This window comes from Dermacentor variabilis, chromosome 6 (genome assembly GCF_050947875.1).
Source record: "Dermacentor variabilis isolate Ectoservices chromosome 6, ASM5094787v1, whole genome shotgun sequence".
NCBI classification, from domain to species: domain Eukaryota; kingdom Metazoa; phylum Arthropoda; class Arachnida; order Ixodida; family Ixodidae; genus Dermacentor; species Dermacentor variabilis.
This window is the reverse complement of record NC_134573.1, coordinates 161728215-161743911: the sequence shown is the minus strand read 5'-3', so window position 1 is coordinate 161743911 and position 15697 is coordinate 161728215. Positions and strand designations below refer to the sequence as shown.

The 15697-nt window shown below is 39.6% G+C and overlaps 1 protein-coding gene across 16 annotated transcripts in view; it reads right to left on the bottom strand.

The window, feature by feature from the left end:
• The window catches only part of PMCA (plasma membrane calcium-transporting ATPase 3), a 376386-nt gene that overhangs the window by 80558 nt on the left and 280131 nt on the right, over nt 1–15697 (bottom strand). For 13 of the 16 annotated variants that reach the window (XM_075696519.1, XM_075696521.1, XM_075696522.1 and 10 more), the window contains 3 exons: nt 3643–3768; nt 2468–2605; nt 616–654 (listed from right to left, as the gene is read on the bottom strand). In XM_075696519.1, coding sequence (XP_075552634.1) covers nt 616–654; nt 2468–2605; nt 3643–3768 — 303 coding nt within the window. The remainder of the gene's footprint in view (nt 1–615; nt 655–2467; nt 2606–3642; nt 3769–15697) is intronic. The other 3 variants (XM_075696516.1, XM_075696517.1, XM_075696520.1) reach the window with 1 other exon arrangement.

Genomic DNA, 15697 nt, shown 5'->3' with positions numbered 1-15697 from the left:
GCTCTTCCTTTAGCTAAAGCTACCACATGAACCCTGCCACCAATTTTACAAATAGGTTAATTATTACGTCACAGCTTCTTTTTGCAGTACAAACACTTCTCCATTCTACTTTAGGCAGCGCTTGCTTTGCCAGCACTATGCAGCAGCGCTTGTCAAGAACAAGCGTAATTTTAAGCATCACAAAAGGAGGTGGTTATTTTGTTAATACTAGCATGCTCTACTTTCATGCCACAAATGATGTCTTGTGTCATGCTAATGTGAAATATGGCTGTACCCAAGATCAAATTTCACATTATGAAATCCTGAAAAAGAAATATTAGGGTACCAAACATTCCAACATCATTATAATTTTTGCAGGCTGATGCAACAGTTGTCAAAACAGCCTTTTTCTAAGCATGTCACATTATAATTGCCTCAGTTAACTGCCAGAAATACTCATTGCTTGTGTCCCTGAACCAAACTGCTGAGAAGGTGGTGCGTCAAAGAACAAGCAACCAACTTTCCTGTTCTCCCTTCAGCCTATCTGCCTCACAAAAATAAAGTAGGCCCACAGCAACACCACTGAAAAAGCTAAGCCTAAGCTATGTATAGGTGGAAGTAAGGTAGCGTCATCACCTTGTTCCCCTTTCTTCTTTCTATGACCCTTCTTAGCGTCTGTCAGGTAGCACACAACAAAAGAAAGAGTAGGGATAGAAGCAGATCACAAAAGAAGGAGTAAACGAGGTGGGACAAGGGATTTGGGAGGAGAAAAAGAGAGAAAACATGGAATTATTATGGACAGTCAACACACACGCATAACGGCAGGTCAAGGAACCGCTTTTCTATGTGGCCACAATACAGCACAATGGCAGTTTTGCAGCAGGGACAAGAAACAAAACAGAAGACAGGGAATGAAGAGAACAGAAAACGCAAGGGAAAACTACCACGGAATCTAATAAAAGACGAAGACATCCAATGACTCTGGTGAGCCAGAACACAGGACAAGAAGGCTGTGAAAGCATACCAGATGTATGCCTGCCCGAAAGTGTTTAGAATGACTTTGGGTAGGGATAGCAAAAACAATGCATTATGTAGCTAGAATACTTAAAATCATCAATAAAAGTGGTGTTCCATGATAAGGTGTTATAGGTACATATTACAAAAGTTGAAACTGCAGTTTATATTACGTTTAGAATAAATTTTTTCTTCCAATGTTTTCTTCCTTTAACCAACACCCAGCAGTATTCCAAAGCCAATTAATCCCTAAACATAAAAGTATCTGCCTATACATTTAGTTTTTTTTAGAGTTGGTTTACATCTAATTATTTTCGACTGCTTAAAGATAGGCACAGAATGGTTGTTATGCTCTAAGAATATGCAACCCTCTTTTTATTTGCCATTTATCACATCTGGCATTAAAGAGAGAATAGTGATGAAAAGTGTTTGTGCAGGCATTTATTCATTTCCTATTGCAATATTTCACTGCTCATTAATAAAAGAATGGAACACATCTCCAGTTGGCAAACAAGTAAAATTCTTGACATTCTGCATTTTTCATATTTTGCTTATCTTCAATTTTTGAGAGAAACAATGCAGAAAGAAAAGTAATAAGGGAAATAATCATTCGTGCAGTAATTTTTGTATTGCCAGTTATAGGGTTAATTAGCAAATCTCTGCCTACCCAATTACATGTTTAAGTTAGCACACAAGGACAACAGAACATAAACTAAACTGATGGGTGCTAGTGATAATGTGAATAGGAACAAATGGGGATACATGTAGGAAGCTACAATGCAAGCGCTCTTGGAATCAGAAACTGGCTACAGGAAAGATTACGCACACATATAATAAGACATACAGAACACGCTTAATTGTACTGCAACTCAGCATGCAATTAATGATTAAACGACCACACAGAGGATTCAAACAGAGACGGTTCACTTAGTCGAGCACAGTTCAAGAACAGATAAATTAGTTGTTAGTTTTTATGCTAGCATATAGCAACCGACATATTAACGTAATGTTGCTTGCAATGTATCTGGTGTCCAGTAATATGCATACATGCACACAAATCATAACACAAGATGAATAACTTGAGCTTTGTTGTGCCTGCGCCAGATTCACGCAGCAAATTCTGAAACTGAGGGCATAAACTTGAGCTAAGTCAGAGAAAACGTAATGGTGCTCACAAGCACACACAGTTTCTAGATGTCTTATAAAGCCAACAGCACATGCTGCAGGTATGACTATTTCGGCACACCAGTCTTTTTTCCCCTTCTCACAGACCTGACAGGCCTAACATGCTCGTGCTACAAACCAGCAGGTGAAAAGGGCTTCAAGTGGGGCAGATCGGAATAGATTCATTATAAACGATGCTTGTGTCTACATTCTGTTGCACTGTGTTTATAAACTATAGTTGTGTTTACATTCTTTTACGCTTTGTTTATAATGAAGGTGAAAAAAAGATGACAACAGGCCAACAACGCACCTTTCTTCTTCTTCTTTTTCTTCTGCTCTTTGCTCTCTGTGTGGGCAGCTCCCAGCAAAGTGAGGATAATGCCTGCCTGAGAGTTGACGCCGACCGCAGACACCAAAACTTTACCGCTCCCTTCCATGACGTGTGTGCCTGCCAGTGTTGAAATGAGTGGGCATCAGTGGCTATTCAATGATGGCAACAGTTATGACAGCAATGTCTGAACATACAACAGGAGTATCGATGGCTGGATTAGCCATCAAAATGACACTGAGCAAAATAAAATCGTCTTAGATGTAAGCAATCTCTCTCGTGGTGGGAGCCATCGTTTGTGTATTCTACTCCTGTTGGGAACCAATAGATTTTTCTAGTGGATGCAGATAATCTCCAAATATGCTTAACAATACATAAAGCTTTCGACTTCAAGTAATGTGATCTTTAAAAATCCGATACTGCCTCAGGAGCCCTGACATGGCCAGACACAAAACGGGAGGATCACTAGTATAGAAACTATGACATCTCGGCCATTACAACTCAAGACAAAGGGGCCACAAGAACAAAGAGATAAACTGATTAACAGAGAGTAAAGTAAGCCTCAACCAGAAGCCAACATTGTGACAAGTGAAGTTGTCTTCACGAAATGATAAAAAACCAGACCTCTTGTTGAAAGGTTGGCTCTGGGCGGAGGCTTCCCTGGTTTGCTCTCTGCCACTCATGGTAGATAGATGAAAGCGCTTGCACTTGCATGTGCATAGGTTTCCTATTTTCTGATTTTAACCAAAGAGCATTTACAAAAACCTATTCTTAAAAATCTGTCAAGCCAGAAACAAAGACACTCGTTTCAGAACACTTTTTCTTCACTTTATATACTGAACCTCAATGAAGTTAAGGCAAGATCACCATTCCGATAGTGTGAACCTCAACACAGGAAAATGAAACATTGTCTTATCAGTCTCACCAGCCGAAAGAATGGTGGTAACATGGATAAATGAAGTTTAAGGAACAGGTACAAGACCAAACATTTATGCAAGCAGAGAATGCATTTTAAGGACCCCCTCTCCACTCCCGTCTGTTAAAATAGGACACCCACAACTACAAGATATTGTTGCATGAAGCTTGACAAAACAGATGGTAAAATTTAAACAAGGCAGAAGCAATCCCTAAACACGCCAAAACAAAAGTGGGCTTACCCGAGAACAACATGGGGTCTGTGTGTTCTCCCTTTTTGACGTGATCCGATTCACCCGTTAGTGTACTCTCGTCTATTTTTAAGTCATTGCTCTGGATAATGATTCCATCCGCAGGCAGAAGATCGCCTGTATGATGAGTGGTGAACACAAGAGGAAAAACACAGACACTGGTTAAAAAAGGTCAAAAAAAAGAAAGAAAGCTTATCAGCAGAGATGAGCTTAATGAGAGGCGTCTGACGAGGCAAACTACATTCAGTTTACTTTGCATACAAACTCTCGCACAAAATTTCTCACCAGTTCCAATCTAGCGACATTGCTGCCCTTGTTACATGCATAACTGTCAACCTTTATGAGCCTATCATAACATGCCAGATTTTAAATAAAACCTTGTTTGCTGTTGTTACAATGACACCAATAATTTTACACAATTTAGGGTGAAGGAATAAAAAACACAGTCACCAAACAATTTTTCAAAGCCAAAATTTTTTTGCCTTGCTTGATTATTCAAACCTATCTACAGCGCCGCAACTTCCTTCATAAAAACAATATATAACAGCAACCAGAACTATTGCCCCCGTAACGTTGGTATTTCATAAAAATCTGCATGAATATTCCCATTTTTTTGTGGTGCAGATGAAGCTACGATTATCAAGCACAGTGCCAATTCACAGAGTCCCAAGAGAACAAAGTTTGCCATTTTTTAGGGGCGTGCGAATGATTGAAACTTACGAATAATGAATCAAATAGTGTCCTCTCTGATTTGGTCTTCCAATCGAATAAGAACTATTAATGAGAATACTTTTTAACTAGATTTCAAATATCTCAATATGTCAACTTCACCTAATTAAACATAAAATTGAAGCAAATTCAAGTACGGTAAGCTTTCACCCTTGTGGGCATAGTATAGACATAAAACATAAGAACTTGCGTAGTGGAGCACGCTACGTCGCTTAGGTGGCCATACTTTACAGGCTATACAGCGGTCATTCGCATACTCGGAAAGTCCTGTGCATACGAAGAAATTGTTTGCTCCTATTGCTCCACTTGTGCTTCTAAGCAATGTTTCATAATACACTATGTAATGACAGATACTCGATAACTTCAATGCTGAGATGAGAACATTGTTTTATACTAATTATGATAAGAGCTGTTCATTATTCAAACGAAAACTATTTGATATTCGATTTGATTCTGGCCCTATTTGATTCATATTGTAAGTGGTCTCAAAAATAACTATTCACACACTTCTACAATTTTTTTTTAATAAACACGCAACATCACTTTAACAGCATTCTTAGTATTTTTGTCAAAATTTTAGTATCTTTAACAATGACTGCAGTAGTTTCAAAATATTAAGGTCAGGAGGTCAATACAATTGGCACGTTATGCATGGGCAGTTTTGAAACTTACTCGATTTTTGTTGAGAAAAACAAAAACAGAACTGCATGCCTGTTAAGCAATGAAGCAGTCAAAAATGGTCAAAAATTTATAAAAAATATTTTCACTGCATGCAAGCTGTTATGACCCTCTATATAGACATCCTCTGGAGGCAATTTCGTATTTTAAAAAATTCTCTGGTTTTATGTGCCAACATTATGACCTGATTATGAGGGACGCCATAGCGAGGGATTCCGGATCGATTTTAATCGCCTGGAGTCCTTTAATTTCTGCCTGAATCCAAATACAGGAGCCTTTTTGCATTACGCCACCATGACAAATTTATGCGGCTGTAGAGAAGCACAACACGCACAGAGCACAAACAAGTTTCCTTCTGCCACTGGAACAACATAGCTGTATCAAGAACAGATATGCAACAAGTAAGACTGTCCCCATGTGATGCCCCTTTTACCTACACAATTTCTTTACACTCACAAACAAATAACAAAATTATGTGGCACTTTCACAAGTGATGTCACAAAAGCCACTCAACAACGATCATGTTCTGCGTTAATAAGGGCACCCTCAGAACTGTTCTCAGCTGCTCTCTGAACACAGTGGATTGGTTCCTGCCCAGCCAGCGGATGATTCTGTCCCTCCTACTCGCATTTCACTACTGAAGATGTGCAACACACATGAGAGAGCACCTTTACAATACAATTCTATCTCTGGAAATCACCATAAGATGAGGCAGATCAAAAGTGAGCAGTTTTAACAATATGGCTCCATTGTGCACTTAAGGGGAAGCTTTAGCTCGGGCCCAACTCCGACGCGGCCTATTCAAATACATGTAAAACGCAAAAACGTTTTTATGAGATAACCCCTTGAGCGATTTTGATGAAATTTGTTGCATTTGAAAGAAAAGTTAAGTTCTAGTGACTGTTGGAAGCGGAATTTCAATTTAGGGCTTGAATTTTCTTAAAATGATTTTCAAATATTTGACCGTTTGAAAAAAATAGAAGCACGAAGTTTACAAATTCATAGCTCTGCATCAAGAACTGATATCGCGGTTCTGTAAGTGGCATCCATTAGATCATTCAAAGCGGACAAATTCAATATGTCATTTTACATCTTACGTGAGTTTGTTACATTGGTTACAACGATTTTGCAAAAGTTGTATTTCCCTACGATTAATTTTTTTTATATTCATGTGTAACATATCAATTTTGTCCGCTTTAGATGTACTATTAGATGCAATTCACAGAATTGTATAATCATTTTTAGTGGTTGAGTTACAGGGTTGTAAACTTAATAGTTTCGTTTTTCGAGAATTTTTGATTTTTGCCAATTTTTAATAAAAAATTGACGACATAACTCAAAAATTCGAAACCAACAGTCACTAGATTTTAAGTTTGTCTTCAGTTTTTTCAGGGATTGCCATGAAATACAAACAAGAAAAATCTTGGGTGCACTTAAACTGTCCTCAGTGCACAGGCATAATTATGTGAACCTTATTCAACACCATCACTACTGTCTTCAAGCAGTTCTTTGCTGTCAACATTGAAAGTGATATCCAGCTGTCCGACTGTCAAGCTGCTCAAAGCTTCAGACCTAAATGATATCATAGTCTTTAGAGTAAGACTCCAGAGCCATTAGTTCTGATGGCATGCTGCTTAAATGACAGAACCACACTGTTCAGAGGCACATAGAAAATCCTTGAGATACAATTTATGACATTCTGATGCAATAATGGTTGCAAAAATGGGCTAACAGTATTTCGGGCTTTTATTAACATAGATAATGTGATCAAGAACGTTGGTGGCCAATCTGTCCCACAAGGGCATGCTTCAGAATATAGTAGGTACAGACGCATTAGATATGAGCCACAAAACAATGCTCATTGTCAAAGGGGCGCCTTGACTCCACAGCCCTTCTAACATACGGTAAATGGTTTAATAAATACCAGTAATTGTAACAGTGTACAGTTTTATTTTTTGCATGACGGCACCATCGTGCAGTCTTCAACCATGTTGCACCATGTTGCAGCTTATATTGAACCCGGCTGTACATCTGAGACTACATGCAGAGCACACAAAGCAGTGATTAAATATAGAAAAATATTAGAAACCTTGCAAGTAACTGCTGATGCTTCATTTAAGTCCTAGAGAAAGATCACTGAAAAGGTAGCAATACTAAATCTTGCAATGCTTATTTTTGTCGGCATGGTCTTCTGCATTGTTATACACAGAAGAAGAAAAGAGAACAAACACTATTTTACGATTCAAGTGTACTGATGCAACACCAAGCTTTAAGAGGAAGCTTTAGCTCGGGTGCTCCTATCTAAATACATGCAAAAGGAGAATTCATTTCTCTCGGCAACCACTGCACCAAATTTGACGAAGTTTGTTGCATTTAAAAGAAAAACGTAAAATCTAGTGCCTGTTGGTTTCTAATTTTCGAATTAGGTCGTACATTTTTTATTAAAAATTGCCAAAAATAAAACATTTTCGATAAATGAAACTATCAAGTTTACAACTCTGTAACTCAACGACAAATAATAATGCAATTCTGTGAATTGCAACTAATAGTACATTTAAAGCGCACAAAATTGATATGTTACACATGAATAGCAAAAAATTTAGTAATATGGAAAGACAGCTCTTGCAAAACCCTTGTAAGCAACATAACAAATTCACGTAAGATGTAAAATCGTATATGGAATTTGTCCGCTTTGAATGATGTAATGGATGCCATTTACAGAACCGCAATATCTGTTCTTGATACAGAGCTATGAATTTGTAAACATTGTGCTTCTATTTTTTACAAACTGTCGAATATTTGAAAATTTTTTAAACAAAATTCGAGCATTAAATCGAAATTCCGCTTCACCAGTCACTAGGACTTAACTTTCTCTCTCAAATGCAACAAATTTCATTAAAATCGGTCCAGTGGTTATCTCAGAAAAGTTTTTGCGTTTTACATGTATTTGAATAGGCCGCGTCGGAGTTGGGGCCGAGCTAAAGCTTCTCTTTAAAGAAATACTTTCCACTGGAATACACAGTTCATAAATGTGACCGTGTGTATGATGCGCACATTAAATACGGCAGTGGTGTGCTAATTGCCGTCCGGAACAATCTTAAGAGTTATAAGGCATGCGGACCTTGAGATTGTGCCAGAGACTGTGCGAGTTGAAATTCCTGTTAAAAGTGGCAAGAATTTGTTCCTCTGCGCAGCCTACATCCCTCTTAACATGAGTAACGTGCAGTTTTCTGAGCATATGAATAACTTAGTAGAAGTTATTGATGTTGAAAAATATAATGTGCTGGTAGCTGGCGATTTCAATGTTCCGTCTATCATTTGGGATTCTTCTCACACAACATCCATGCCTTTATCATGCCCCCCTCCCCCCACTCGGTGTGATGCGCTGTTCTTTATCGAATTTCTTGGATTAATGCAGTTTAACACGGTTCCAAATTCCACTGGCAATGTTTTAGATCTGATTCTGGCTAATTTCTGCGTTGCTGACTTTTCTGTTGCTGTTAGCACTTTGGTTCCTGTTGACCACTGGCATGTTCCACTCGAATTTGCAATTCCTCTAGAGGCGATTCATGCGTTGAGTGAGCCTGCTCGCTTATTTCTTTTTCCAAACGGTGACCATCTCGGTCTTTACCACTACTTGAATGATGCCAACTGGTATGAATTGTACTGTGCCACAGATATCAACAAAGCAGTTAGCATCCTTACTGATAATGTAAAATGTGCTTTGGAAGCCTTCATCCCCTGCAAAGAGTTTTGTCCTGCTTGCTATCCTACATGGTTTTCTAAGGAATTGCGCGGTCTACTCCATAAAGAGCTAATATGCCATAGGAAGTTCAAGAAAACAATCATCGGAGTGGTATGAAAAATTTGGTGTCTTGCGAAGCCAGGTGAAATGTGTAATGTGCAGAGACAGTGATGCGTATGTTAAGTGTGTCAAAAAGCGCGTAAAATGCTATCCAAAACATTTCTGGTCCTATGTAAAAGATTACAGTTCTGAGCGGGCTGAGATTAATGTCATAAATCATCCATCTCGTAGCATTCTTAGAAACTGCGACAATATGGCCAATGCATTTGCTGAATATATTTCTTCAGTTTTTCTCAATACAACGCATGCTCCTAGATCTGGTGATTGTCAGGATAGCTTCAGTGACTATTTCAACATTTCAAGTTTTACAGAACATGATATCGTGGTGGCCATAAGTAAGTTGAAACCGAAGCATTCTCTTTAGTACGATCGCATACCAAGTTTTGTTATTCAAGGCTGTTCTTCTATTTTTGTTTCTTTCCTTAGGCACATCTTTAATCTTGCTAGTTGTGCCAGTTCATAAAAGTGGCAGCATGAGTGACATCAAAAATTATCACCCCGTGTCACTCCTGTCTCTGTTTGCAAAAGTGTTTGAAATAGCTATATTTACACATCTGTCATTTTTCTTTAGGCATAGGATTAGTGCATACAAACATGGCTTTGTTCATGGTGGGTCTGTGGAAACAAACCTTGTTTCTTTTCTTCTACAGGACCTGCTGTCGCTAACTGAAGACAGACACCGTATACTTCGACTTGTCAAAAGCATCTGATGTTGTTTCTCATTATCTTTTTACCCATGAACTGTTGAGTTACGGCGTTAGTACTAACCTATGCACGCTTATTAAAGACTGCCTGTCAACTCAGTTAAGTTATGCTGAAGTTGGTTTACGTACACTTTAGCTTATGAATCAACTTCCGGTGTTCCACAAGGGTCATCTTAGGCCCATTATTTTTCAATATCTTTGAATAATCTTGAAAAATGTTTGTGTTATTCGCATCTCCTTTTATACACTGACGATATTAAACTTTACCGTGAAATAGAATCAGAGCAGGATTATGAATTATTACAGGAAGTTGTTAATTCTGTTGCGGAGTGGTATGCTTCCAACTTTTTGCACATTAATCTAACTAAGACACTTGCTGTTTCCTTTAATCACAAAATGTGCCCTTTATTATACGAATAGTCACTTAAAAACATTCCTTTGGAAAGAGCGAGTTGTACGCGCAACTTAGGAATATTGGTTGACTCCCGGTTAACTTGCGAAGAACATGTTTCAAGCATTATACTGTATCCTACAGGAAGTTAAGCTTCATATCATGGATGACTAAAAAGTTTACGAATGTGAACTGCGTTATTCTCTTGTATTCTTCTTTTCTCCATTCGAAGTTAGAGTTTAGTTCTGTTGTGTGGAACTGTGTTAATTTGGCTAATGTTGAAAAAAGTTAATATTTTCAGCGACATTTCATTCGTATCCTGTACAATCGATTTCTCGGATGCCGTGTATTCTATGCCTATGAGGGCGTACTGCGCGTGTTTAATATTAGGACCCTATAAATAAGGCAGAAATACTGTGATTACTTAAGTATAAACTAATTCACAACCACTTCTGTCCGCAGCTACTATCAGCTGTAACGTTCTGCATGCCTCGCCCTAACCTGCGTAATCCGAGCATTTTCTATGTGAATTCCTCTTGCACCTCTAACGCTATAACACATCTTGTAAAACAACAAAATAACTTACGTGATGATCTTGATATATTCAGTTCTATTTGCTCATTATGTGACTTCTGTCTCTGAATAATTCAATTTTTTGTTGCACTTTGCAACACTGTTTGAAATATTTTCTTTTTTATGTTTTGCATGTAACACAAGTGCACATCTATTAATGTGTAACGCTGTTCTTGGGCGCTTTAAGAAAATAAATAAATAAGTAAATAAATTAATAATAAATAAACAAAAAATAAGAATAAATAAACAAAGGAACAAACAAACAAATATATAAATAAGAAGCTTGCACGTAGCTTAAGTACTCTACTCAAAGTACTGTATCTTAAGTACTTTCCAAAGTAACTTTGTATCATTAAGATAATTTGACAACTCAGTATTTTTGCTGTAACTTTAATACTTTTCGAAGTAACTTGTACTCAGCATTTAAGATACGCCCTTCCCTACTATCAGGTGCAGTACCGACGCAAAATGAGCTTGTCGCAGCGGACGCACTGTGTGCAGATGGCTGTTCCCACCCATTTCGTCTGCCTCACAACAGTTTGGGGTGGCAGGCTTATCGAGTAAAGAAAAAAATCATGGCTTTCAGTATTGACAAACTAAAAAATAAACAAACCGACTATGCCTTTCTTGTAGCAGGCGCACAGCATGCATGGTTTGCTTCAGAATAAGATTGGTGACATGTCCCTTTAACTTTTATTTACACTTTGGAATAAAGGTTATTTTATAAGTATCTTTGAAGTAACGAAATACTTCAAGTATTTAGTACTCTATTGCAAATACATTTTTGTATTCAGTATTAAATACTCCCCTTAATTTGTTTCGTGCTACTTAATAACTGATCTTAATCAGGCTGTCTACCAAGTTGACATTTCCAAATTCTCTGAGTTTTCCAGGTTTTCCCTGAGTGCCATTGCAAATTTCCCTGAGTGATGCAGAACTATGTTTGATGTCAAGACGGGCTGAAACCATATCGCCTGATGCTGTCACTCTCTAGCAAGCACATGAAAAAAATAAAGAAGCGCCTTAATCCAATTTGAATACTAAGGAGTAGTGTTTGTGTTATTCAAAAAGAGAATAGAAGGCAGGGGTTAGTAAAATGCACAGCAAATAAAGTGTCTTCGAAAAAAATTGCAAATGGAGTAGGACATTCTCAAATACAAATAAAAAGGAGATGGATATAGAAGCAAATATTTTTGAATATGAGATATTTCTATCACCTGATAGCAAGCTCAGTGGTATGAGGCCCGAACTCTGTCACAATTCAGATTCTCTCTCAACAGCTCGTAAGTCAACCTCAACTGTCCTGACATACTCTCAGCCCTTGCACGACTCCCGAGTGTTGTGTTTCACTGCTTTAAAGAGTTTATTTTGGTTTGGATGAGGGACACTTGCATCTCGGCATTAGCCAAAACTATTTTTTGAGCTCAAGCTCCTTCAAAACAGCGGCAGCAAGCTTCCTTTCCCGTTTATTCCTCAATGCGTAGGTCATTTCTGTTGTTGTTTTCCTTCCGCCACTCGTTCGCCCCAAAGACCATTTGAAGCATCTTGGTCAGTTGCACAGTCTACGGCCGATTTTTCGAACTCCCTAAGGGCCGCGAAAACGTCTGAAAAATCGGCCAGTTGGAAAAAAAATAAATGCGTGTCATTTAGTGCCTTTAGGGGCTCAAACCGCCACAGGCACGTTCGAAAACTGTCGGGACACATATTAGGCATATCGGTGCTCGTACTGTGACGGGAAATACCGGGTGCACGCGTGTATAATTAAGGAATACATACTGTGTTCCGTGGCAATAGCCCCTTCCCACGCTTGTTATGCTTCACTGCTATACTTTTGCGTATGCTTCACCAAGTAACATTTCTGTACAGAGGCGAAGCTGACTTTCAGGAACCGGCATTATGCAACGCACGGTGTTTTCGAAGTTTCTAAGCCAATCGCGAGGACCACAATGGCGTAGTCCGTGCCATTGCTGACAGCAGCTAATTCTTTAAATAAGAAACTCGGCATCCAATGGCAAGAAGCTCCGTAGCGAACGTCGAAGCAGCTAGGCCTAGCGTTGCCGCAGTGGCGACAACGGCTGCCAGCGGATCTGCATGCGAGAGTGCCGGTTCGAGGTAGCGAAGTAATCAAAATGGCAGCGGTGGTGCCTTTGATTATTGCCGTTTCGGACCTGCGGTCACGGCAAAACGTCCGGAAAATCGGACGGCGAAGGGTTCTTGCGTCGGAAATGTCACACGTTCTGATACGTTGACTCTATGGGATACGTGGCGGTGTCGCGAAGCCGTCCAAATTATCGGGAATCCGGAAAGTCGATCGATGACTGTACACTGGTAACACCTCCAGCCGACGACAGGGCGTCAAAGATGATTCATTACGATTCCTGTCCATTACTCGAGCCAGCATTACCGTAACTTTCCACCCTTTCAATAAAATTTCCGCTAGTTTTCCCTGATAGAGGCCCAAATTCCCTGAGTATTACCTGACTTTTTCCACACTACTCAAAATCCCTGAGAATTCCCGGTTTTCCCGGTTGGTAGACACCCCGTTAATTACACTTTCCAAGTATATTGTACAAGCCTGTGCGCAACACAGCAGGAGTAAGGAGGCACAATGTGTTCACGTGAAACTGTGGCACAACTACATTCATGTCTGAAGCCAGCAACTGCTTCTTAAACTGTTACAAGAGCGTTTTACATTCCACAAGATGACTAACTAAAGTGCACTTTGATCTCGTGACATTGTTCTGCTTGCTTAATGTGAATGCAATACAGTGCAGACCGCTTGCAACAATAATGAAGTCACACAATTGAGTCGCTATGCCACATACTGTTATATCCAAGCTTATTCTACAATTTTTAATGTACAATACAGTGCACGGCACCGATAGCTATAATCGATAATTGTAAGTGGCACTCTGACGAGTGCACTGCACTACACATTAACACTACAGTATGACAGGCTTTATTGAAACATGTGAGAGCTACAAATACTAGGACACCTCTTCCCTGCTGCTCAAAACAGACTCCAACTAGTAACACTTTCTTAGACAGTGCACAACAAATAATCAGGTTTACCACTTTCATGTTTCCTTACAACACTCATTCCTCACGATAATGTCACAATGAAATATGCTTTATGGCAACAATGAAATCTAAGGTTCACATTTGCTTCCATTATGCCTGCATTGTAAACAAATTTAGAGGCACAAAAGTTCTCTTCGTGAAATGGACGATCATTCCCGGATAAGCTCTCCCGTGCTCCTGTGTTGCTGTACCAAAGCACTTGTTGGGGGCACTGGTTACCTCTTGCGACTGGTTTCCCGTCCTGGGACTGGAATGTGGGCCTTACGTAGTCTGGTCTTTGTAAAATACTTTGGAACAGAACATTTTTTCCTACACTTTCAACAAGCTTCTCAACATACAGCCTCTCCAGCAAATAGTCACAATGAAAGGGGTGGCCGCCTGCTAGCTGAAAGCCTGCAAGCTGTTCCTACATGTAAAGCCCATCTAAACCACATCTAAACTACATACAGCACATGACAATACCTATGTGATGCCAGCATGACCAAGCTGAGCAGTTGACAGCTTACCCCATCTCGCAGCATCTCAATGAGCTATCAAGCCTACGCCTCGTGAAAACGTACAAGAGCACGGCAGTCAGCCACATGACTATATCTAAGATACTACTCCACACTGCAATGAACAAGAGCATAAGAGATCACCTTCTAGAGCTGCTTGCATGAAAAAATTCCTTCTGTAACATACACAAGACCCATGCCAAGTGGCCGATCTAAACAACAGGTGAATCACTAATTCTGGTCATTAGTGGTGTATTCTGCAATTCAGTGCCAGCTATTCTTTTGTAGCGCTACCTTGCAATAGGCAGCAGAGACAAAAAAGGGCAGGCGGGTATTTGCTCTATGCACCCTTGCACCACACATTCAGTAAGGAAGGCCAGCTCTCAATTTGTAACTTGTCACACACATCATATCACAATATGGATGTCATTGAGCACATCTTTACTGCAGTCACCAGTCTGTAGTTAATTTGTGACATTTTTTACGATCATGCCAGCACAGTTGAACCTCATTACAATGAATCATCAGAAGAACTGTAACGGCTACAATAAATATTCATCAAGCCAGCTATTTCTGCAGAAAAATCATAAGAACACTCGTGTAACAGGTACCTAAGGTACCTGTTACACGTGTAAGGTACCTAACAGGCACCACTGCAGCCACCGTCCACTCCTGGCTCTTATTCAAGCTCTCAAACTGCATCCCTCATATCCAACAGTGATATTAGCAGGAGGTTGGCCATATTGGTTGGAGCAAGTTAAATGTCTGAGGAAGCCTGCTAACAGAATTTTGCATATCACCTATTACAAATATCATATCATTCGCCTCAAGCTACATTAAAGGGGTCCTGAAACACCTTTCGAACATAGTAAGAAAACATTGCCAATCTGTTAACGAGGCTCCTGAGAATGTGTGAGCCAAATATAGTTGCACTGCATGCAGCAGGGAATTTACAATCTCATGTCAAAAGCCGTGAAAAATTGACTGCCCTTTCTTCCAAAATGTTGTCACGTAGCACCACTCTAACCAGCTGAATCCACAACAGCTATTGGCTGATTTTGTTATCGCAAGAACATTCTCAGTAATACAATTTGTTGCTAAGTTGAGTTAAAAGAAACAGAAAAGCCATTTCATCTTCGCACTGCTGCTCTAAACAAGGCAATTGTGAGTTGCTGCATCTGCTCTGCGTGGCCTCCAGGATGAAAAGCATAGCGTAGACGTCGCTACTGCCACGGGTGCCGTCACGAGCTGTCTCACGTTGAAGCGTTGGGCAGATTAGCTTCCTATAATTACTAGAGGGAACTCTGGTGCCGCGATCGTTCAGCCACAATGGGAATGGTTGGTAGTACATGGATTTGTATGACCTTCGTGCTTGGGGCTTCAAACGTTCTTGTGGCTTCGTTTATTACTCTCTGTCTTGGCCTAATTTGGCCGAAATTTCAATGCAATTTATGCTTCTTTTAATGCAGAAGGTACTAGGACTCTGCAAGCCCACATAATTACTGCTAAGTGCTGTGGTCCCGCTTGTCCA